Genomic DNA, 25,929 nt, shown 5'->3' on the forward strand with positions numbered 1-25,929 from the left:
CTGGAACCTTCATTCTGGCTCAAATGCGCTCGGCGTTAACACTGCAGGCGGCTGCGGGTTGAGCCAAAATGGATTCCAGTTACATCTCTACAGCACTCAGGGCGAGTCCGTACTTAGAACGTACCACTTTGCTGGGACAAGGGGGTTTGAGAATGTTCTGAGCATTAGAGGTATTATTTAATGAAGTCGACAATGCGTTGTAGCTTTCGTTTGGGTTAAAATGTTATACATGTAAATGAAAGTGCTCGCTAACATATTTGGCACGTGAAGTCGTTCTACTCTGTCGACTAAAATTCAGACAAAACCCTCTCAAAAACTGCGAAATGGTAGCGCAGATGTTCCCAGTGGTGTGTCAGCTGGAATTATTTGGACGAGGCGGGTCACAGCAACTTTTGACTCTCACCCGAAAGAGAACCGACATTTCACCAAATATTAGCAATTTTCCTGCGCGCAAATGGCATCCCCTGATGTGGTTCGACAGATGGTACGTTTGAGATCAACATATTCCAGGTTCTGACTCTTTTCTTGTATGTATGACTGTGTGAAGTTTGGGACAAGTGGGAGTGAGTTGGCGTGAGCGCGCTTGGGAGTGTCTGGACCTGAGCTCAACTATTTCACTCACTGGCGCGCGCGCTCCTCTTTTACACAAACAACATGAATACAAACATCCGATTAATCGATTTGAATATAGTTATCTGATTTATCTATTTAAATACACGTATCTGATTTATGAATCTGAATGAGGAACCTAAATGTATCAATAATCAATCAAAATACAAACATGCAAATAATCGATTCGAACAGAGTTATCCGATTTATCAATTTGAATACATGTATCTGATTTATGAATCTGAATGAGGAACCTAAATATATTTATCAATCATCAATCAAAATACAAGCATCCAAATAATCGATTCGAATAGAGTTATCTGGTTTATCAATTTGAATACATGTATCTGATTTATGAATCTGAATGTGGAATCTAAATACAGTATGGGTCAAAAGTTTGTAAACATTACTATTTCTAATGTGAATTTTGAAAGAAGTCTCTTATGCTCATCAAGGCTGCATTTATTTGATCAGAAATACAGAAAATCAGTAATATTGATAAATATTATTAAAATTTTAAATAATGGTTTTCTAATTTATTTCCGTGATGCAAAGCTGAATTTTCAGCATCATTACTCCAGTCTTCAGTGTCACATGATCCTTCAGAAATCATTATAATATGCTGATTTGATACTCAGTTATTATCAATGGTGGAAACAGTTGATAATATTTCAGTTGATGTTTTTTTATTTTATTATTATTATTATTATTTTAGAAGTATACTAGACTAGCCTGTGAAGTTAAACCTGTTAGGAATATTTGATGTTTTCTGTTAAAGCAATTAGGGATGCACGATATATTGGCCACCATAACACTATCTGCTGATAGCCTAGGCCTATATGTTCATTTTTAATGTTATGGTTATCGGCCCGATAAGAAAATTTGGCTGATATATTAAAGCCGATAAATAATGGATTATTTATCAACATGATGGTTTTGAATTGCTTGAAATATGATTGGAATCACTTAAAAAAAAAGTAATATACAGTTAAAGTGCAGCGCTATAATAAGAACATCATTATAATTGTCTGCATGATGAGACTTTTGTTTTTGTAATCAGGCTCTCACAAATTATATAAAAATTTGGATTTAGATTTATCGTCCAATATACTGGTTATCGGCTTTCAAATATAAAGAAATTACTATCGACCCAAAATGTTGATATCGGTGCATAGCAATTATTGCTATACATCTATAGTTATATAGAATATTCAGCAGATCTAGAAGTCTGAGACCACGTTGAGAATCTTTTAAAACTGAAAGCTGTGAAACTGTGTTAAGTATGAGTTATGACATCTATTAACTGGAGTCAATCTGATAGAGGTTTTCTCGGTCATGTTCTCACTCACTCGTCTCTTCCAGGACAAGAACGCCCGTCCGCTGGCTCTATCAGGCCATGTTGGGTTTGACAGTCTGCCAGATCAGCTGGTGAACAAGTCCACGAGTCAGGGATTCTGCTTCAACATCCTCTGCATTGGTAAGAAAAATGACAGGAAAGTACTAGAGATGTGCATTATGGTAGTTTGAACTGACTGACAGGAGCGGCTGCCAAAAATGAACTGAAAAGGTAGACTAATTCTTTTTATGGTTGCTTGTTTCTGGCTCGGAATATTCGGGCACTTTTTATCTCACAATTCTGGCTTTTTTTCTCAGAATTGCAAGTTTATATCTTATAATAATTGTGGGATATAAACTTTTTTCTTACATTTGAGAGTTTATACTCCACAATTCTTTTTATTTCACAATTCTGGCGGTTTTTCCTCAGAATTGTGATATAAACTCACAATTCTGAGATTTTTCTCGCATTCCTGATTATGTCCTACAAGTCTTTGCATGAAAAAAGTCAGATATATGAGTTTATATCACAATTCTGAGGAAATGGTCAGAATTTTGTGAAATAAATTCGCAATTGTGAGAAAAAAGTCAGAATTGTGGGATATAAACTCATAATTGTGAGAAAAAAGTGAGACTTGTGGGATATAAAGTCACAATTGTGAGGAAAAAAGTGAGAATTGTGGGATATAAAGTCACAATTGTGAGAAAAAAGTCAGAATTGTGGGATATAAACTCGTAATTGTGAGGACAAAGTCAGAATTGTGGGATATACACTCACAATTGCGAGGAAAAAAGTCAGAATTGTGGGATATAAAGTCAGAATTGTGAGAAAAAAGTCAGAATTGTTGGAAATAAATTCACAATTGCATGAAAATAGTCAGAATCGTGGGATATAAACTTGCAATTGAAAGAAAACATACAACGATCCAGATTTTTCATGACTAATTAAGGTTTTTTTTGTTGGTTTTTACAAGCAAATTGGCCAATTCTGATACTGGTTAGCAATATATACTTTTTTTTTTTTTTTTTTAAAGTAAATATAAGTAAATGTGTTCTATTACAGGCTTTTGACAAAAAAAAAAATCTGTAGCCATTTGAAATTAGAGGCAACCACTGAATTCACGATCCAAACAAAGATGCTACACACATGTAGCTTGAGCAGTTGTTTTTTATTTAAATTAGATTGTATAATTTTAAGATGTAAAGCAATAACAGAATGGTCTGCTTTCTTATGGAACAGCAGCTATAAAGCATTTTTAGTACACAAAGGCCTGGATTGATTGAAACAATGATTGCAAGTCCGGAATAAAGATCAGCCAAAATAAAAAATAAAATTGTCTGGTTGCTGATTTTTCAGAATTTTAAACAAATTCTGTGTTTATATCCCACAATTCAGATCAAAAAAGTCAGATTGTGGTATATAAACTCGAAATTGCAAGGACAAAAAAGTCAAGAATTGTGGGATATAAATACAGAATTTCGAGAAAAAAAGTCAGAATTATCGGATATAAACTCGTAATTGCAAGAAAAAACTCAGAATTGTGGGATATAAACTTGTAATTGTGAGAAAAAAGTCAGAATTGTGGGATATAAAGTCAGAATTGCGAGAAAAAACTCAGAATTGTGGGATATAAAGTCAGAATTGTGGTATATAAACTCGTAATTGCGTCGTAATTAATTACCGTTTTTACTTTATTCCGTGGCAGAAACAAGCTTCGATATTGCTGTGGCTTCAAGCGTTCACGTCCACCCTGAACAAGTTCTGTGTCGTGAATATGAGTGCATACAGTAAATACTTCTGAAATCAGTAGCATTTATATCGTAAATCTTTCTTTTTCACAGGCGAAACTGGGATTGGCAAATCAACATTGATGGACACGCTTTTCAACACCAATTTTGAGAATTTCGAGTCTTCTCATTTTGAACCGAAGGTGAAGTTGCGAGCGCAGACGTACGATCTTCAGGAGAGTAATGTTCGTCTGAAGCTCACTGTGGTTAATACCGTCGGCTTTGGCGATCAGATGAACAAGCAGGAGAGGTCAGTCCTGTTAATAACATTAATAACATTAAAGGTGCCATTGCATGGATTATTTTATTATTTTAGAATGTTTCCTGGGGTGCCCTTATAATGTTAGCATGTTTTTTTAGATCAAAATTTGTTATAATTTAGAAATAAAAGGCATTTTTCCTAGCCTGATTTTAGCCTCTGATTTGAACGCTCTGTTTGAAGGGGCGTGTCTGTGTGAGACTTCAGTGTAAACGCCCACTGCTGTGATTGGCTGCTGTGAGACTTCAGTGTAAACGCCCACTGCTGTGATTGGCTGCTGTGAGACTTCAGTGTAAACGCCCACTGCTGTGATTGGCTGCTGTGAGACTCCAGTGTAAACGCCCACTGCTGTGATTGGCTGCTGTGAGACTTCAGTGTAAGCCTGTTGATCACGTGAATGAAGATCTTATCATTGCAATGCAGTTTCTGCACTCTCACTAATGATTTCACCAATGCAAACATGATGTACGTACACACGTAAGAGCTTTGTTGTGCAGCGTAACAGCGTCATTGATTTCATAACGAGTTTTGGCAAGTGTCCAGATAAACTCGCGCTGTGTGATTGACAGCTTGGGCGACTGGAAAGGGATTGTTCTTTGATCGCTATCTGTATATTAATCACAGTTTAAGTAAGATTATTTTCATCCTACTAAGAGAAACGACGTGAAGTTGATCGTTTAGTCACTGGCTTGATTTACTGATGCATAAACAGTATTGAACGACTTTGAGAGAAAGATTATCTGTCTGAACTTGAACAATTACACATCAGACATTCACATAACCCACTGGTTCTTCAGAGGCTCGGATGAAGGAACTAAAAAAATACCTTTGTGTTCATTTGTACATCCAAACACTGAGCAGCTGCCATGCTTCGCTCGTTTGCAAGCCATGATGTCTCTCGAGGAAAAATGATTCGGACGATGATTCGGCTGCGCAGTTCCGCCTGGCCTTGAACATGGGCTGGCATATGCACATTTTTGGAGGCGTACATATTAATGATCCCGACTGTTGCGTCACAGTCGATGTTATGTGGAGATTCGCCTATTTTTCAGGGGTGTTTTTCAAAAACGAGATTTAAATAAGAAGGAGAAAACGATGGTGTTTGAGACTCACTGTATGTCATGTCCATGTACTGAACTCTTGTTATTTAACTATGCCAAGATAAATTCAATTTCAAATTCTAGGGCACCTTTAAGTATGTGAACATGCACTTTAGAGCTGCACGATTCTGGATAAATTAATAATCATGATAAAAAAAAAAAAAAATTTTTTTAATTGAGATCATGTTTCTAAACAGACAACTAAACAAAATAGCATGTAATTTACTAGATGTTCTTACAAAATGTTAATTGCTGCAGTCTATTTAATAAAATATTTAATTATTCTGAATGAATTATTTAAAAAAAAAACTGTTTGAGTGAATGATTCAATGACTCACTCATAAAGACCTTGTTTCATTACTGGATGAATCAGCATTTTTGAACGAATCTCTTGACTGAAATGACTCACATTTTTGAAGTCACTTGTCGCCACCTACTGGTGTAAAGATGTAATTGAAACAATCGTTATTTGAAGCAACAAGTTACTTTCAAAAGTTGATTTACTCTATTACGATCACTAACGTAAACATCAGTGTTGTTTATATCCGAACTATACACTTTTATCCAGTACTTCTGTGATACATGACAACGGCTCTCTCTGGCTCACTTCAATTTCTATCAAACTAAAACAATAATTTTGACCATTTAAAATATCTATATCTATAAAATATCAATTTAAACTTATCTGTTTTTTTGTTGTGTTTTTGACCGAAAATGCCAGACCTGAATAATGCAATTGTTGCTTAACTTAATTCAGCAAGATATTGCATCAGTCCGAATGCATCATTTAAGTCAAATTAATACACAATGTTTCAAAGCAGTTTTAATGCTTATAATATCTTAATTTCCTCATGCCTTATAGTCGCATTTAGTAGTTTAAAGCTGGGCGATATTAGTTTATATTTTGCAATAATATAATTAATAAAACAGTTGAAATGCTCCTGTTTTACACACACAATATATATAAAGTGTACACAAACACACACAATATATAAGGTATATATATATACACACACATGCACTCGATTCACCTTTCTTTTTTCCCTCTAGTATTGTACATTTAATAAAAAATAAAGCAGTTGAAATATAAACTATATATCGCATTAAGTATATATTGCTATACAGTATATCACTTTATGTCACTGTACTGGATGTATGCGGTTAAAACAGTTGCTCGACTGCACAAAAACCCACAGTATTTTGAATATAGTATTATGTAAATGACCTAACTGGCTCAACCAATGGCATTAGTTTGTGGGAGTGGCCAGTTCTTCCTGTTTACCATGACCAATGACAGACGGGGAGAGTATTTTGAATTGTGCAATTGTGTTTGGATGCACTTTTTTTATTTGATAGTGATGCGCCATTGCTGTATTACATTATTTAAATGTATTCACTTTTAAATGAAAAAATCATATTTAAGAAAAGAAAAAACATTTGTGCATGTATTGAAGTTCTGCCTCTCTTCCAGTTACCAGCACATAGTGGATTACATTGACACACAGTTTGAGTCGTACTTACAAGAGGAGCTGAAGATCAAGCGCTCTCTTCATAACTACCACGACTCCCGGATCCACGCCTGCCTGTATTTCATCGCTCCCTCTGGACACTCGCTCAAATCCTTAGATCTGGTCACCATGAAGAAGCTGGACAGTAAGGTTAGACCGTCATGTTTTACACAAATGCGTTTGAAACTAACAGCCAACATTCACAAGTTAAAGGGGTGGGTGATGATGATTTGACTTTTCTAACTTTAGTTAGTGTTTAATGTTGCTGTTTGAGCATAAACAACATCTGCAAAGTTACGACGCTCAAAGCTCAAAGCAAAGGGAGATATTTTCTTTTAAAGAAATCACTTTTTAAGGACTTCAACAAACGGCTGGTAGAGACTACACAACATTCCTCCCTGGTTAGTGACATCACTAACCCTAAAATTTACATAAACCCCGCCCCCGGGAACGCGGTTTGAATATGCTAATCAATGACACATAAGCTACATAAATTCATCAACTAACCATTCAGAAATGTTGCTTCTACATGTTGTCACTTCTTCTTGAGTCTCTCCATCATTGTCTGACTCCGGTTTGAACATAAAAGGAGTCATAAAAGCAGCTCATTTGCATTTAAAGGGACACACACAGAAACGACACGTTTTTGCTCACCCTCAAAAAGTGACAATTTTAACATGCTATATAAAAATATCTGTGGGGTATTTTGAGCTAAAACTTCACACACACACTCTGGGGACATCAGAGACTTATTTTACATCTTGTGAAAAGGGCATTATACCACCCCTTTAAACGTAAATCAATTTATTTCAGCATGAATCTTTAACCCTCCTGTTGTGTTTGGATCAGTTTGACCCACATTCGATTTTCAAACAGATTGAAATACTGTTTAAACTATTTATTTCTTTAAATGTTTGTGTTTTTCTCATTTAGGTTCATGCGTGTTGCATGCAAATTATTGACACAGTTCGACAATATTTCATGATATATAACATAATAGAATATAACAATGCAGTCTGATTAAACCCACAAACCATTTCATATGAACGAAGACCTTTGACAATCCTTGTGTACTTTATAACAGTGTTTTTCTATATTCTTTGGCTAAATGTGATTAAAACGTAAACAGCACACGGTTATCTTAATTGCGATTAGATCGAATACCCATGATCAGATGATTAACCAATAATCACGACAGGCCTGTTTGTTTTGTCTTTTGTCATTGGTTTCCATGCAATTTGCCAGAAATCAACACTTTGAAAAAACAGAAAACCTTTTATTGTAGCTTGTCAAACACTAAAATATTAAATGCATCATAACTTATTAAACTTAAAGGTGTGGTATAATGCCCTATTCACAAAATGTAAAATAAGTCTCTGATGTCCCCAGAGTGTGTATGTGAAGTTTTAGCTCTAAATAACCCACAGATATTTTTATAGCATGAGCAAAAATACACGTTTTTGTTTCTGTCCCTTTAAATGCAAATGAGCTGCTGCTTCCGGTACAGAGGGCGGAGCTTCAACAGCTCGTGTCCTTTTACCTCACACCAGGGACGTGCACAGGAATTTTGAGGGGCAGTTGCTCTGACCTGAAAAAAGGGCACCCCTGAAAAAACTCACGGGCTATGAAGGACTGAGAATAACAGGGTCTTTATTAAAATATATATATACAAAGAAGTAAAACACTGAAATACAGCACTCAATCACCTTAACTACTACTAATAATAACACAGATTTTATCAATAAAAATGCCACTGACGATTCTGATTATCGATCCGATTCTTTAACGATTCTTCTTGATAGCACTGTGTGGAAAAATGTAGACAGTCATATGCTTTTCAAAAAAAAAAAGTGGTTTTATTTATTTTAAAGCTTGAGTAAGCAAACTGTACTTTTTATGTAATTTATGTAATAAATAGAACCTTATTGTAAAGTGTTACTGATTAGTTATACACCGATTCATACATCTACTGAGTTCACTGTTGGAAAGATCATTTTAACCATTCATTAAAATGAATCGGTTCAAAGGAGTCATTAGTTCGCGAATTGGACGTGTCATGCGCGTTGTGATTATCCCAGCAGTTAGGACATGGACACGTCCAAGATTTGTGTCAACACAGAAAACATTTCATCACTGCTGGATAGTTTTTTTTTTTCCCCCGTTTAATTAAAGTTTTGTTTTATGTCAGCTGAATGTCCGGAACGCTTTTCAGAGAAGATAAGGCAACTTATTTAGCACAATTCACACCCAGCGGTAATTCAGGAAAAAAAAAATCTCAGAATGCTCCACATGAAACTTCCGACCGTGTCGATTTATTTTGATTAATATGTGCGAGGGAGAGAGAGCAAGACAGCGCTGAGTTTGGAGACGGTGAAGTCTTGTTTACACTTTCGCCTGGCTCCGAAGAGAGAGAGTGCGCGCGCGCGACCGAGTCTCTCTCTCTCTCTCTCTGCTCGTTCTTTCAGTTAAACATGCGCCCAAGCTGTCACAAGCGCAGCAGTTCTACATTAACGTTACTCACCGATCAAATAAGACTTTGGCGGGACAAAAAATCACTTTGGCGGGCGCTAAATCAAGTTCAATGCAGGAAAATTGCGCGAATTTAACTGAATAGTACAGGACCATGCACTCGCACAAATGCGACCACATACATTTTTAACTCGCACATTCTCAAAAAATGGTCGCAGTCTGGAACCCTGATGATGATCGTTCGTTTGTTATACATCACAAACTCACCTTTCCCGACAACGTTGAGTCGTCTCACCCGACAACCGCGACAATCTCCTTCTAGGGCCGCTGATGCAGGCTCAGCTCAGGTGCCGGTCGCGTGCAGCGCTGCAGCCACGTAAACAGAGTTTGCCCTTCCCCTTCCCCTACTGACTTTCACTTTTGGTGCCCGAATGGAAGTGAATGAGGCTTTGCGATTTTTTTTATTATTTTTTTTATCTAGGCCTACGTGAAACTCTGCATTTTTTTTTCTGCAACACTTTTTATTTATTTATTTTTCCCCCCCTCGGAAGGGCAAAGTGAGTCGAGAAGGGCATATGGGCAGTTGCCCGGGCAACCTGAGCAACCCCCCTGTGCACGTCCCTGCCTCACACACACACATGCACTGAAAATTTCAAAAACTTTTAGCCTTTTATGTTCAAACCGAAGTCAGACAATGATGGAGAGACTCAAGAAGAAGTGACAACATGTAGAAGCAACAGGACATTTCTGAATGGTTAGTTGATGAATTTATGTAGCCGATGTGTAGTTATCTTCTAGTCAGTGATTAGCATATTCTGTCTTGATAATCTATAAATGTAGGGTTGGTTATGTCACTAACCCGGGAGGAATGTCGTGTAGTCTCTACCAGCCGTTTGTTGTAGTCCTTAAAAAGCGATTTCTTTAAAAGCAAATATCTCCCTTTGCTTTGAACTTTGAGCGTTGTAACTTTGCAGATGTTGTTTATGCTCAAACAGCAACATTACACACTAACTAAAGTTAGAAAAGTCCAATCATAATCAACCACCCCTTTAAGTTTACTTTTTGTTTGCTGGTTTCTTTAAGAAATGTGAAAAACTATTTTACTATTATTATTTATACTTGTTGTTATTTGTGTTTATACTTTTATTTATTTGCATCCCAGTGCAAATAGTCACTACAAGTGGTCATGTTTGTGCAGCTAATTTTGAACAAAAAAAAATATTGACCTCTAACACAATAGAAATAGATGTTTTAGTGTTTTTCATAGTGCCATTTTTTTTGCCAAATTGCATGGAAACCAATTTGACCCAGTTTAACACAACAGGAGGAGGGTTAATTGACGTGAAAAGTCGTGCATTCTGGGTTGTTGTTGTAAACGAATCTTGTAAATACCAGACGGTTCAGACATGACCTGAAGGCTCGAGTAGATAAGATTATTCCTGCTCTGACCCTCTGTGGCTGAAGAAAGCGGTCAGGACTGTTTTATCTGCTCAATGTCTGGACCAGATGTCTGAGATTGAGTAAACCTGCTGGAAAACTTATTTTTAATCTTGTGTATGCATTTTTAAATCCTCTAATTCAGTGTGATGAAGCAGCAGCGCAGATTTTATGTTTACAGATTCAGTCACTTCAAAAAAATACATTAGATTAAACTGGGAAGGGTCATAACACTCTTGTTCTCATTTGTAAGTCGTTGTGGATAAAAGTGTCTGCTAAATGAATAACTGTAAATGCAAAATAATAATAATAATAGTAATTAAGGTTGGGCTTCGTTTGAATAGAGACTATCTTTGTTCTCTGTAAGCAGAAGGAATGTCTGAAATGTTCGTTCTGAAGCCGAACCTGTGGCTTCTCTGTGTTTAGTTCTCGTGTTTGAGTTCAGTCTGTTCTCGCTCTGCTTCTGTTTCTCAGGTCAACATCATTCCCGTCATCGCTAAAGCCGACACCATCTCCAAGAGCGAGTTACACAAGTTCAAGATCAAGATCATGAGCGAGCTGGTCAGCAACGGCGTGCAGATCTACCAGTTCCCGATTGACGATGAAACGGTGGCGAAGATCAACACAGCGATGAATGTGAGTTATGAAGATCACATCAAAATAAAATGGTTTCTTGAAGGTTTTGAAGGTTTCTTCAAGCGTCTCGGAGACGTTCCCGCAGTTCTTCTGGATTTAGCATTAACATGCCTAAGACTTTTGCACAGTACTGTATATGATGACGACAGGACGCAAGTGTGTCGTGTAAAGTTCTTTAGTGCGCTCCCATAATTGCAATGTGAAACCAAACCAAAACTTACCGAATGTATAAAATGTATCAAAACATGAACTTTGGTTCGGACCTTCAGGTGTGAAAACGCCCTTAGATGTCAAAAGATCAAAGCAAATTTGATTTATCATGTCATGACCCCTTTAAGTAGCTCTAAAGACCAGAAACACAGAATCCTGTTTGTGTCGAGACTCAGGGCCCTATTTTAACGATCTGAAACGCAAGTATCAAACGCGAAACGCAAGTAACTTTGTAGGCGGATCTCGGCAAATCTAAAATGTGTTGGTCTGAAGTAGCTTCATTATTCATAGGTGTGGTTTGGGCGTAACGTGAAATAAACCAATCAGAGCTACATCTCGCATTCCCTTTAAGAGCAGGCGCGCTTGTTCTATAGCGGATTGCTATTATAACGGCGGATTTGCCAGGAGCGGTTCACAGCCGAGGAGACCGACGCTCTCGTCAGGGCCGTAAAACACAGAGAAGTGACATTGGGGATGGAGAAACACACCCAAATTAGCTTTGGTTAAACAGGCGTATAATAATTTGGGTAAATGTGTAAACTAGATTTATGCCTAGATTTAGATCTTCATGGACACCACAATGATTTCCCTCATGCGGTAATATTTTTCCTTGTAATAATGTATGATTTGCAAAAATGAAAACTGCTGCGTCTGTGTAGATGAGAGAAGCAAAGTGTGTGTGTGTTGTGCTCACGCTACATTATGGCCAAGCATGCGCCCTTAAAATAGCATCTGAATAACGCGCCACTGACTTTAGACGAGGTTTTTCCTGGTCTGTGGCGGAATTGTTTTCTGAAACTGCAAAATAGCACCAGGGAACGCCGGAACACGCCTCCTCTTTGCGCTGAACCGCCCCCGGGAGCACAAGTTAATTTCCTAATTTACCGACGTGCGTCTGTGGGGGGAAAAGTCTGCTGTGCGTCGGTGCAAAATAGGAGTGATACATGCAGCGGTGTACAAAGTCAATTGCGCTGGGTGCGAGATAGGGCCCTCAGTGTCTATGGAGGAGAAGTTATGCCACTTACACAGCAAAAACAAACAATCGCTTGTGATCCATGAATGCATCTCTCACCTACTGTACGTGATCTCACTGCATCTGTCATGGGAAAGCAACATGTGCCGTCGTGAATAATTAAGAGAAGTGTCTTCTCATAGGAAAAGGACACGCTGTCTCATGAATAATTGAGCATTAAGATTTTAAACCACTTTGTCCTGCAGTTAAAATGAATAGATGCTTCTCTGATGTGCAGAGACTGACAGGAAGTGGAGTTTAAGTGTTTCATGGCCCTTTAAATATTGGGACACCCACAAAATACACCCACGTGTCCTTGTTCTGAGTTTGTCAATGTTTTGTTTGCTCTTCCAGGGTCATCTCCCGTTTGCTGTTGTTGGCAGTACGGAGGAGGTGAACATCGGAAACAAAATGGTCAAGGCGAGGCAGTATCCCTGGGGAGTCGTGCAGGGTGAGGCTTTGATCAGCGATTGACAGACAGGTCGATGAGTGCGCTCACACTCAGCCAAGGGGATTTCCTGGAATGATGTGTGTTATCATACTTCTGAGGGGCATATTTGGTGTGTGTGTGTGTGTGTGTGTGTGTGTGTGTGTGTGTGAGATGCCCTCTGGTGTTCAGATGGATATGGTGTATGTGTGTGTGTGTGTGTGTGTGTGTGTGTGTGTGTGTGTAAGATGCCCTCTGGTGTTCAGATGGATATGGTGTGTGTGTGTGTGTGTGTGTGTGTGTGTGTGTGTGTGTAAGATGCCCTCTGGTGTTCAGATGGATGTGTGTGTGTGTGTGTGTGTGTGTGTGTGTGTGTGTGTAAGATGCCCTCTGGTGTTCAGATGGATATGGTGTATGTGTGTGTGTGTGTGTGTGTGTGTGTGTGTGTGTGTGTGTGTGTAAGATGCCCTCTGGTGTTCAGATGGATGGATGTGTGTGTGTGTGTGTGTGTGTGTGTAAGATGCCCTCTGGTGTTCAGATGGATGTGTGTGTGTGTGTGTGTGTGTGTAAGATGCCCTCTGGTGTTCAGATGGATATGGTGTATGTGTGTGTGTGTGTGTGTGTGTGTGTGTAAGATGCCCTCTGGTGTTCAGATGGATGTGTGTGTGTGTGTGTGTGTGTGTGTGTGTGTGTGTGTGTGTGTGTGCGACACCCTCTGGTGTTCAGATGGATAGTGTGTGTGTGTGTGTGTGTGTGTGTGTGTGTGTGTGCACGACACCCTCTGCTGTTCAGATGGATATGGGGTGTGTGTGTGTGTGTGTGTGTGTGTGATGCCCTCTGGTGTTCAGATGGATATGGTGTGTGTGTGTGTGCGCGACACCCTCTGGTGTTCAGATGGATATGGTGTGTGTGTGTGTGTGTGTGTGTGTGTGTGTGTGTGTGTGTGTGTGTGTGTGAGAGATGCCCTCTGGTGTTCAGATGGATACGGTGTGTGTCCTTTGGACACACTTCGCGTGCGGTTTCATTGCGATTAATTGTGCAGTGCTAATCTGTAATGATCTTATAGACAGAAAGAGAGCGTCTGAGTGACACGTCAATATTGATAATAAACCCCTGTGAATCTCTGTCTATGGGAGACGGGCTGGAATTAAAATTCCCTTAATCATAATATCAGTGTTTTATTTCTTATTTTGAGATGCTGCAGGATAAGATGACCTCATGCTCTCGTAACGTCTGCGCGTTTGTCTTCCAGTGGAGAACGAGAACCACTGCGACTTCGTGAAGCTGCGCGAGATGTTGATCTGCGTGAACATGGAGGATCTGCGGGAACAGACACACACGCGCCACTACGAGCTTTACAGACGCTGCAAGCTGGAGGAGATGGGCTTCAAAGACACCGACCCAGAGTGCAAACCTGTCAGGTGAGCTGTTCGCCATCCAGCGTTACAGCCACTGCTTACTAGGGCTGTCGAAGTGGCGGAAAAGCTCAATTCGAATTTCTTTCTTAAATATTAGCAAAAATCGAATTCTGAAGACAATACTTATTGTTAGAGGAAAAAATTTACTGTATTGTCTCCTATGCCCACAAGAGGGCGCACGCGGGTGCAATAATCAAATATAAACCAATTCAAGCATTGCATCTTTTATTGAAATGAAATGACATGTTTTTAAAGTGCATTACCTTTTGAAACAATTGTTCTTAAATAATGTTCTTTGCACCGTGACCTCGAGCCAAACACCCCCCAGAAGCCTTTATTCCCTTGGTTGAACATTACTAAAGTTAGAGCTTATTTAGAGATATCAGCCGGATGGTTTAGTGCAGGCGCTAATGGATCCAAGGCTGTATCTGGTAAATTACCGTACTAATAATGCCCAGAATGGCACCAAACTTCTACAGTAGTACAAATTGGAAACATTGGAAAGTTTGTAAGTACATCAGGAGTTTATTTAAATAACACTTGCCTAACGGCTAATGCTACCGCTAACCCGGACGTCGACGTCACTTCAGTGATTTGGGAAAAGCCTGTAAAAGTCCTGCAGAAAGCGATGCATAAGGATGTAGTGTAACGACGCCCAGTTCCAGGAATGCACTAATATTTTGTTGGTAGTGCCAGTTTATAACAATTATTAGTTAACACTAAGTTGTCAACACTTCGGAAAAAATAAATAATTCGTCGTTACACTCCATCCTTATGATCGCTTTCTGCAGGACTTTTACGTGCTTTTCCCAAACCACTGAAGTGACATCGACGTCCGGGTTAGAGCTAGCATCTAAAAAAATATATATATATATATTTTGAGTTTGTGAAAATGGTGACATCATGTGTTGACATCATAATGTGTTCAGTCTAGAGGCGCATAGTGTTCCTTTACAAAGTGATGTCGCCATCTACTGGCCTGGCAGAAGAATGCAGCGTTTTAATCATTTACGTTTGTACGTGAAATATCAAAAACGCAAAGGAAAACTTTTCACTTTTAGTACATTGTTGTCTTGTAAACGTACCGTCAGTCATGCAAAAAAGGGGTTTTGTAACGAAATTAACACTACCTTGAGTACTTCAACAGACAGAGAAACTAAGATGCCACTGTTGCGTAACCACTACTAAGGCGGTTCTGGAGAAGGGAGCATGGGAACTGTTTGCTTAACCTCGTTCACAAGGACATTCCACGCATTTCTTCTCGGCTTTTCAAAACAGAAGCCAGAAAATCACCCTGAACTCTCACACACTCTTGGACCAGATTCTCTACTAATGGCCCTGTTGGTTTTCTTAGCGAGACCCTCATTGATCTGATGGCCACAACGAGAGAGTTTTTAAAGTTTGAGAAAACAACAGGGTTCCTGCAAGTCTTAAATTCAGTTTGGTCAAATTTACAGCCATAACATTTCTTAATAATTTTAAGTTGTCTTAAATTTGGGGACAGAAAAACAGGATTTTTTTATTTATTTTTTATAGGTATTTTGTTCCAAGTCTTAAATTCAGGTTTATCAGATTTAAAGCCATTAAAAGTCTTAAATATCTTAAATGGCATAATAAAAGTCTTAAAAATCCTTTTAAGAGATCTTTAAATAATTTTTTTTTAGATGAATCACTTATTCCTCATTTGTAAGTCACTGCTAATTGAATAAAAGCTGCTAATTGAATAAATGTAAATGCGAAAGGTGGTGATTTATCAAAATAAATGTAAACGCTGCATGTTTAAAGTCAAAACGCAGAGTTGCACTTTCTACAGGCTCAGATGTTATCCAATCAATGAATACTGCGCATTAATGCCAAGTAAATGAGCAGCTAAAAGTATTCAGCATAGATATTTCAAAATAAGAGTCCTTGTGTATTTTATGCTCGTTTATAATTAAAAAAATATCAGCACAATATTCTTTGTATTGCCTTTAATTAAACTGAACTGAGCTGAATAATGAGACTTGTCTTTTATAGAGCCGCTTTACAGCATAAATTGAATTTGTCTCATATTTGATGAATTTTGCATTCTTACTTTGAAACAATTTGTATTGTATAAAGTGCTATAGAAATAAAGCTGACTTGACACTTTCCTATCAGCAAATTCCAATATCGAACGACTTCTAATTCAAATGCATTGACATATTAGTACATAAAGAGTCTGAGATGCATGACTTATCTAGAGATTGTACAAGTTTGTTCTGGATGGACAGACGGTATTAATTTCATTCGTGCACGTCTCAAAAACTTAAGTCGAGAGGAGCTGATTGACAACAACACCGTTTAATGTTTCTCTGATGCGACTGAATGAACACGGGTGTATCAGACCTGCTGATTCTTATTTTATGACAGCTTTATGTGATTAACAACAGCAGATCATTGAGATGCATTTGAATTGTGATGGTTGACTGAAATCTCATCAGATCGTGAGGTTTAATGACACTGCTGCTGATAATCTGTGAATGAAGCACTTTGTATTGAAGTTGTCTTCCCACATCAGTCTTCAGCAGACGTACGAGGCGAAGCGGCAGGAGTTTCTGGGCGAGTTGCAGAGACGAGAGGAAGAAATGCGACAGACGTTCGTCCAGAGAGTGAAAGAGAAGGAGGCCGAGCTGAAAGACGCTGAGAGAGAGGTACGACATTCACGACTGATGCATTCTGGGTTATTATTGTTAAAGTCCCCCTGTGGTGAAGATCCAGCGTTTTAATGTTGTTTATATGTCTATCTGGTGTTTTTAATATGCTTTAAGATAAACCATTAGGGATGGGTAAAAAAATATTGATTTCTCGATTTTAACCCTTCAGAACCTGAAGCTAAAATAGATGTTTTTCACATATTTAGATTTTTTTGACTGTACAATTCTAAAACAATGTGCTATCTTAATGTGCAAGGTGTCATCTTTTTCAGAAAAAGATTAGCTTTCAACAAATTACAGTTATTGACCATTACTGTGTGTAGTGAGTTTGTAAATAGAATTTAAATAGACAAAAAAAAAAAAAACGAGAATAAATTTACTGATTTTTATTTAGAAAAAAATTGAAAAAAATCACAAACGTAAGAAACTAACACTTCAAAGCTGAAAAATTAACTATAATACATATATACAAGTCTTTTTTGTGACATTGGTTTGCACAGTTTTGTTTTAGGACACTTTTTTTCATACACGCACACATACACATGCATGCATTCATAGGCACGCACACATACACATGCACGCACTACATGCTAAGATACGTGAAAGAGTAACGGCCACCCGCCTCCCACGTTTCATTAAAAATCATCCCAATCCCCTCTTCTGCTGTCTAACACTTCTTTCGCCATGTATTTGTTAGTTTCTTTTATTATTTTATGCAATCCAACACACTCTAACCTGCCGCGTTTCGTATCTCTCTGTTCAAATCCTTCCTTCCCGCGCTGCTGTCATTTGCAGACGGAAAGCATGAAATGACCGTAATAAGCCGTATATTGCCGAAAAGCGCATGTTGTCTACTGTCAGGGGCAATTTGAATGGTTTTGATAGTGCAAACGGTTGAAGAGTTACGGTCAGATAAATACAGCTTGCTGGTATGTGTCGGCGACGACACAGCCGGTTCTAAAGGGTTAATTGATTCTCATTTTTACAAACCGATATCGATTCTTAAATCCCAAGAATCGATTAGTCATCCTGTTTCCAGTTGATGAATGAATGGAACATTGTAGCGCATCCCATCCAATAAATCACAATAATCTTTGTGCTTTGTTACTATTGATATGAAACAAAGTCTCAGATTTCAAATTACGGCCATTTTCTTACGAAATTCAAAAACATAAATGGCGTTTTGTCGCTGTGGCGTGAGATCGCTCTGGCTCAGCTCTAGAGAAGCACATGATCTTCTCCTCCGCCTTAATGACACCAGTTACAGCGCGAAATAAACATGAATGAGCATCTGAAAGTGTGTTAAAAGACAGAGTACAACTTATCAAAATCTGTATCATGTGACATGGAGTCGCCCAATCAGTGTTTCAACCGTGGAAAGACGTCAGTAAAACGGCTTGTAAACAATGTCATGTAACGTCACATTTACCTCAGAAAAACCATGTGACCATAAACTCATCAGTCAGCAAGAAAAGTGAACTCTAGAGAGGAGCATTCTGCTAAATATATGAACCATATTACATATTATTATAATGTTTAATGTTCTTCAATATTTAATGCATGTTTGAATAAATCTAGCAAGTTTTTGACAGCCACCATTTAAATGTTTACATTTCATATAACTTTATTATTATAAAAGTGTAATTTAAGTGTTTGTATACAAATCAGTTAATTTTTACCTTCAATATTATAGTATGCTAATGAAGCCTATAGGCTACCACTGACTCCCATAGTTTACAGCATTAGTGAAGAGATTTGTTAAAAGAGATTTGAAATTTGCCATGTGTTGTACCTGATATCCAAAATAATCAATATTGAATCGAAATCGAATCGAATTGTGAAATTTGTGTCACTACCCAGCCCTACAAACCATGTGTAACTTCATAAGTTGACACCATTGCTGAGTATTTCCTCCTTAAAACTGCAGTGAACCAAAGACAGTCTCAAAAACACACGCTTTGAAATCGCTGGTGTTTCTGACGTCACAAACTACCTTGTAACCAATCAGATCAACGTGTGATCGTCAACGAAACACTTTCATTTCAGTTGCCTATACGCCAACCATAATGAGAACCATTATTATCATATATTATTCATAATCCTGCGGTTTTCTGGCAAAATAGAAGTTTTTCCTCCCAGGCCTGAGTTCACCATAACATGTCTAACATGGCCTTTACCAGTTGGCCGTTGGTTTATCCGCTAACGCTGTGGTCTACAGTTGCAGGGTAAGTTCGAGCAGCTGAAGCGCCTGCATGCGGATGAGAAGAGCAAGCTGGAGGAGAAGCGCAGGAGTCTGGAGGAGGAGATGAGCGCCTTCAGCAAACGCAGAGCCGCCACCGAGCTCCTGCAGGCCCAGGCCTTCAACGCCAGCACCAACAACAAGAAGGACAAGGACCGCAAGAAGTGAGTGTGAACCAGAGCGCGTTCAGTGCAGTTACAGACGCAGGTTTGAAGATCCACCTTATAACAGGGTTCGTACGGGGTGCTTAAAGGGTTAGTTCACCCAAAAATGAAAATTCTGTCAATAATCACTCTCCCTCATGTTGTTCCAACCCCGTAAGACTTTCCTTCATCTTCAGGCACAAATGAAGATATTTTTGATGAAATCTGAGAGCTGGCTCACTGCTCCATAGGCTTCTATGGGATCGAAACTCGTCGGCCCAGAAAAGTTAGTAAAGACATCATTAAAATAGTCCAAGCAGGCACGTGCACAGGTAGGGCTCAACCTGTGCAGAGCACATGCCCTTTTTGCCCTTACACTCCGAAGTGCCCTTTTTTGGGTGGTGTTTTTATTTATTTTTTTATTTTTTTAAATCAATGCTATTGGTTACCATTTACGTCTGTCTGTCTGTTTTACAAATATTTAGCCAATGAAAGTTCTTAAAATGAACTTGCGTAAATCGTATTCGATCCTCAAGCTGTCAGCTGATAACTCCGCCCCCTCTATGTTCACTGAATCAACTGAAGTTCCACAGCAGCCGCACAGTAGACAGCAGCTGAACGAAGTTTTGCGAAGGGTAAATAAATATCTTGTTGTTTGAATAAGTAGGCTACTACTAAACACTATGTCTATAAAGGCTAGTATTTTATTTATTTGATGTCTGACTCACTGAGACATGTGGGACGTCGCCTGAGACTGAGAGGTACGGCTAGCATTTGCCATCGAGTCATACTCATAGCCAATACAGACACTTAAATAGCCTGTGCATACAGTAGCATTTCATCTTTTATAAAATGCGATTTTGGCCAAATTTATTTTACAGCAGGACAAACTGAGCGCCCATATAGGTACAACAAACTAGTTTGTAACCTGTTGATGAAAATGTAATGTGATACCGCCGGCGCCGTTTTAATGACGGACAAAAAATGCACATTTGCACACATTCGCTGGTCAAAAACTATATACTGATGATAAGTAATACAACAACATATAATTAGTTTTTACCATCGGAAAAATAACAGGTGCGCCCCCGCGCTGTTTCGTACTGGAACTTACACAAAGCTACGAGTGATCCTCGTCACCTAGGTAACATATATTTCTAAGACGTAAGACATTTCTTCTTTGATTTATGATTGCTGATACACTTAATTTATTAACATTTAGACTAATCATGTTATGGTTAATTCAAGGCTGTTAATATGCACGTATTATCTAGCTAATTTTTTAATCTATAGCCTATTCTATACTCTCCGCTCGTCCTCACATGGTTTTACTACAGTAATATTGTAGTAGTGACTTTAAAAAAAAACATTTCTGTCAGGTCCATTAAGTCAAGAACACACAGACAATAAAAATAATTAAGAATTTTTATTGAATAGATTGCAACAGGTTGATGTTCCTGAATTGAAATTTGGCGGTATGGCTCTGTTCAGGGAGTCCTCTGACCTTTCATGAGCACCATGAAATAGCAGAGAGTCAGAGGACAGCAGCAGCAGCATTAGGGAACGTTCACACAGTTTAGGACTGTGAGAGCTAAAATATCCCCCCTGTGAACAGAGCAGGCAACATGACATAAAGCAATGCCACGTTATGCATAAGGAGGAGCTGGGGAGGTGGCGGGCAGCAAGCATGTATGAGCAAACTGAATGTGCTTTAAATAGGGCGCCTTGTTTGAGCTTGGCCATTGAGCAACGAGGAGAGTTACCCAGCTAATGCAGCTCAGCTGAAGCAGATCAGCTGGCGGGACAGTGTTGAAGCTATAGCATTAGCAGCATCTTGACTACCTGGCCTGCCAGAACTGACGCTGACGCTCAATTACAGAAGATCACTGTGAAATCTTTATATTGTATCATCATGCACAATGTAATTCATGATTTAATTCATTCCAAGGCTTCATTTATTTGATCCAAAATACAGCAAAAACAGTAATATTGTGAAATATTTTTACAATTTAAAATAACTGTTTTCTATTTGAATATATTTTAAAATGTAATTTATTTCTGTGATCAAAGCTGCATTTTCAGCATCATTACTCCAGTTCAGTACTCTTCAGTGTCACGTGATCCTTCAGAAATGCTTTTCACTGCAACTGTAGGCCTACTTTTCACACTATTTTTTATTTTATTTTTTTATTGCTGGCTTATTTTAGAGAAAGTGTAGTGAATAAGAGACCAACATCCCTGGCTCACAGAAGGTTGCTGTTAGGTTTAAAGAAGCCCTTAAAACATGTTTATCTATATTATCTATATTATCTATATTATTATGGTTGTTATTAATCGTGAATAAATCTAAAGCTTTTGAGACTATTATTTTGTGTTATTGAAAATGGGAGGTGGGGTGCCCTTTTTTTTTGTTTCAGCACATGCCCCTCAAAAGGTCTGTGCACGGCCCTGAGTCCAAGTGACTACAGTGGCTCAACCTCAAGTTTATCAAGCGACGAGAATACTTTTTTGTGCACAAAAAACAACAAAAATAACGACTTTATTCAACTATTCATGTTCTTCTGTGTTTATCTGAGTGAGTTCACATAGTGTAACAGCGCAGCGCTTCTGGGTTGTACGACAGAACGTAGGCGTGAACTCACTTCAAGGAAATGAATAGTGGAATAAAGTCGTTTTTTTTTTTTTTTTTTGCGCACAAAAAGTATTCTCGTCGCTTGATAAACTTAAGGTTGAGCCACTGTAGTCACGTGGAATATTTTAACAATGTCTTTACTAACTTTTCTGGGATGGCAGATCTCGATTACAGAGAAGCCTATGGAGGAGGGAGACAGTTCTCAGATTTCATCAAAAATATCTTAATTTGTGTCTGAAGATGAACGAAAGTGTTTGAGTGATTACTGACAGAACTTTAATTTTTGGGTGAACTAACCCTTTAAAGTGCTTGAATTGAATTTAAGTCCTGAAAAACCCTTGAAAACACGGGGAATTTTTATGAGGAAGTACTTGAATTATTATTAATAAAGTGCTTGAATTATTGAAATTAGTTTTTCATTTTATTGATAAAACAATATTTTCATACAAAATGAACGCTGCAGTCCATCTGATATAAATATAGAGGCATTTTGCTCATATAAATATCCAAGTATATGATGCAGCTTTTATTCTTCAAGTCAATCATATATTCATGGGAGAAAAAAATCAGTTTGAATGAGAAAAGCGATAAATCATAGTATCCTTTCATTACCGCAATCATTGCATGCGCTACACTTTATTTGTACCATTTTGTTTTATTAGTTTATTTTTATTTATCCATTTACCTTTTTTAGAATTAAAAAGATAATAAAAAAGCAGTAACAGGAGCAGATTTATAGGGCTGTCAAATAAAAATGCGAATTTTGAATATTCATTGAATAAAAAAAGAAAAAAAAGTGCACAATCGAATGCAAAAAAACTTGCATTTAAATTTAAAGAGGCGCGTGAGACATGATGATGACGTTACTGACGCGGTTTGTTTTTGTTAGCTTATCCAGTATATAGCGCGTATAGTATATCATTCAACGACATACTTGACCAAACCTGCACATCGGTCAGAGCTGAGCGTGAAGATCAAGCTGAGCGTCTGGTGTTTCTAACGAACAATATGTAGATGTAGAGAGTAGAAGTGTTTCTGAATGACAGCTATTTAGTGTTCATGGAGTTCATTACGCGTCTGTTAAAGTGTGTTTTCTCAGGGTTACTGATGCATGAACACAGTTTTGTGCACTGTTGTAACCTAATTTTCCTTGCATGCACATTAAAGAAATTATATTTTATTAAAGAACAATTGTTTCAAAAGTTAATGCACTTTAAAAAGTGAATGTCATTTCATTTCAATAAAAGATGCAATGCTTGATTTGGTTCATATTTGCTTATTGCGCCCTCTTGTGGGCATAGTAGACAATACAGTACCTTTTTTCCTCTAACATTAATAAGTATTGCCTTTAGAATTCGAGTAGAGTTCAAATTTTGCTAATATTTAAGAAAGAATTTGGCTTTTCAGACATTTTGTCAGCCCTACAGGTTTGATGTTATAATGTTCTGAACTACCAATCAGCCTTGAGCCTCAGACTCGACTTCAGCCAAACTAACTTTAAATGTGACTCATGCTTTATTGTTGTCATAAATTTGGATTGTTTCTGGGAAAATTAGCCTCCCGAAAACAGTATAAAATAAGCAGACGTGTTAAACAAATGTAGAAGGAAATAAGATGAACAGTGAAAAAGCAGGGAATGTAATTTATTATAAATAAGTAGTTAATGTTAGATATTTAGATATGATAATAAACTGGTGAATAAAAGTACACTTAATCATAATCATAATAATAATAATAATTAAACCCCTCGGTTGTGATTAAAATCAATTTGGCATATAATTGCAATTTTCTGCCTTTTAAAAAAATAGCCCAACATATTTTAAAACTAATATTTTTATGTGCTTATCAATTAACCAACCAATCAACCAACATACAGTATTTTTTGTCATGTTTATCAGAGTTGCTAAGGAATTATTAATCTGTGTCGACTGTAAAAATACTTTATAGGTACAGACTGAATTGCATCGATACCATCGAGTATCAAAAAAGGTCTACAGGGCAACCCGTCAAAATAAAAGTTTGGTTTAACTTAAAGAAACCACGAGAGAAGTACATTACTCCTGTACAGACACTGTCAAATGAAATTCCAAGACTTTCAAGGACTTTTCAAGCACTACTTTTTGGTTTTCAAGGACTAAAATCAGAGATCTTACTTATCAAACATTATCTCTATCATCTTTCAAATTCTAAAAAAGATAAATAAAAATAAACGAATAAAACAAAATGGTACAATTAAAGTGCAACACGTGCAATGACTGTGTAAACTTTAACCATTGAAAGGAAACTATGACAAAGATATCGCTTTCCTTTTTTTTCTCATGAATATATGATTGACCTGAAGAATGAAAGCCGCATCATATATTTGGATATTTATATGAGCAATATCACACTCATAGCCATGCAAAATGGCTCTATATCTATATCAGGTGGGCTGCAGCGTTAATTTGGCGTGAAAAGATTGTTTTATCAATAAAAATAAACAGTAATTTCACATATATTATCTTTTAATAATGCAAGTACATAAATACAGCTGTTTTCAAGGGTTTTCCGGGACTTAAAAGTTAAAAAAAAACGAATTCAAGTGCTTTAAGCACTTTAAGTACCTTGTACGAACCCTGGTATAATGTACATCTTAATGTAATACGACTACTACTACTAATAATAATAATATAATTATTATTACAACAAATTTTCTTCCATGTTATAATTTTAACAGTAAAGCTCTGTTGTGTAGCACTTGTTTGCCAAACAATTAAAGGGATTGTTTAATTTTCATTTGAATAAAAGATAATGTTTTATGCCTTTATTTGATTACCAGAAAAAATGTAATACACAACACCGAATAAAAAAGAAAAAAATTATAATAATAAATCACAGGGCCCTATTTATTGTATGCAAATTAATAAATCAAGTTGTTTTTATGAATTCGATTAATTAGATATGTTTTTGATTTAAACCATTAAAATGGAATATAGACAAAAATAAAACAGAAAGCACAGAACTGGGTAAAAATAAAATGAAATTTGAAAGAAAGAAAAAACATTAAGATGTTTTTTTTTTACAAATTAAACGGTTAATAAATTGCTGTTAAATTGAACAAGTTTCATGATTTCAATTAATTACACAAACTTTAGATTAATGAAATATAATTTAACAATCTAGAACAATTAAAACAGAAAAAAAAAAGAAGAAGAAAAACGAAATCCAGAAAAATTAAACCGGAATTAACTCGCATTGAAATAAGTGTCTTGTAAAGTGTGCTTCTCCTTCAGGTCGGCTGCATTAACAGTTCAGTGTTCCTGTTTTCCCCCTCTTCACATTAATGTTACAGCCTCTGCTAGAACATTATCTGTTCATAAAATTGGTATCGGAAAAAGTATCGTATCGGTATCGGATTACATCTGCCTCTGCTGTAGCGTAGTGAACGTGTTCTTGCTTTAAATCATGTGTGTTTCCTCGTCATGTTTGTGGAATCTCTGGAATGCTCAGATAATCACATTCTCCTGTTGTTCCTCCTTCAGCTCTGGATTCATGTGAAGACCATCACGAACGGCATGTTTACGCACATCAGTGTTTCACCATTTTATAATGTACATTGATTCCAGTTGTTAGTGATGTAGCAGATGGAGACACTGACACACCAGCATATCGTAATGACGGTACTGTATCACGGATATCATCACAACTACACTTTTTGTGCCTACAACAATGGAAATAATTTCTTATGAGCACAATGTAGATGTTTATAACAGATAATGCTCTTTAATCTACTATTTTTTACCGGTAAGCATTTACTGGACTTGTGTTTTTATGGTTGAGGAGGGCTAAAAACATTAATCAGAAATACTATAGTAAATTTTCCACAAGTGTTTACTGTATTGCATTTATTTTCCACATTTTATACTCGTATGTTACATGTATTTAAACAGTGTTATTTTTGGGTGATGTTTTAACCAAATAAACTTGTATTTTTCGGCAAATTCTTGTGTTTTGTGACAAATGTTCTGGCTTCAGTTCACAATTTTACATTAT

The 25,929-nt window shown here is 37.3% G+C and overlaps 1 protein-coding gene across 1 annotated transcript; it reads left to right on the plus strand.

Annotated features, from left to right (window-relative positions):
- Nucleotides 1-49: 49 nt before the first annotated feature.
- Nucleotides 50-25,874, plus strand: septin10 (septin 10). The gene is made up of 10 exons (XM_084421690.1): nucleotides 50-484; nucleotides 1,972-2,086; nucleotides 3,787-3,982; nucleotides 6,563-6,749; nucleotides 10,980-11,141; nucleotides 12,718-12,814; nucleotides 14,043-14,211; nucleotides 16,748-16,880; nucleotides 19,102-19,286; nucleotides 25,419-25,874. The coding sequence occupies exons 1-10, from the start codon at nucleotides 455-457 to the stop codon at nucleotides 25,432-25,434; spliced, it is 1,290 nt and encodes a 429-aa protein (XP_084277816.1). The 5' UTR covers nucleotides 50-454; the 3' UTR covers nucleotides 25,435-25,874.
- Nucleotides 25,875-25,929: the final 55 nt, after the last annotated feature.

This window comes from Rutilus rutilus, assembly GCF_951802725.1.
Source record: "Rutilus rutilus genome assembly, chromosome: 10".
NCBI lineage: Eukaryota > Metazoa > Chordata > Actinopteri > Cypriniformes > Leuciscidae > Rutilus > Rutilus rutilus.

Bases quoted from the DNA above. Each gene is read 5' to 3' on its own strand.
- septin10 (XM_084421690.1), top strand. From the start codon at position 455: ATGGCATCCCCTGATGTGGTTCGACAGATG. The intron at 3,983-6,562 runs GTCAGTCCTGTT...CCTCTCTTCCAG, and splicing joins CAGATGAACAAGCAGGAGAG to TTACCAGCACATAGTGGATT. The intron at 16,881-19,101 runs GTACGACATTCA...TGTGGTCTACAG, and splicing joins TGAAAGACGCTGAGAGAGAG to TTGCAGGGTAAGTTCGAGCA.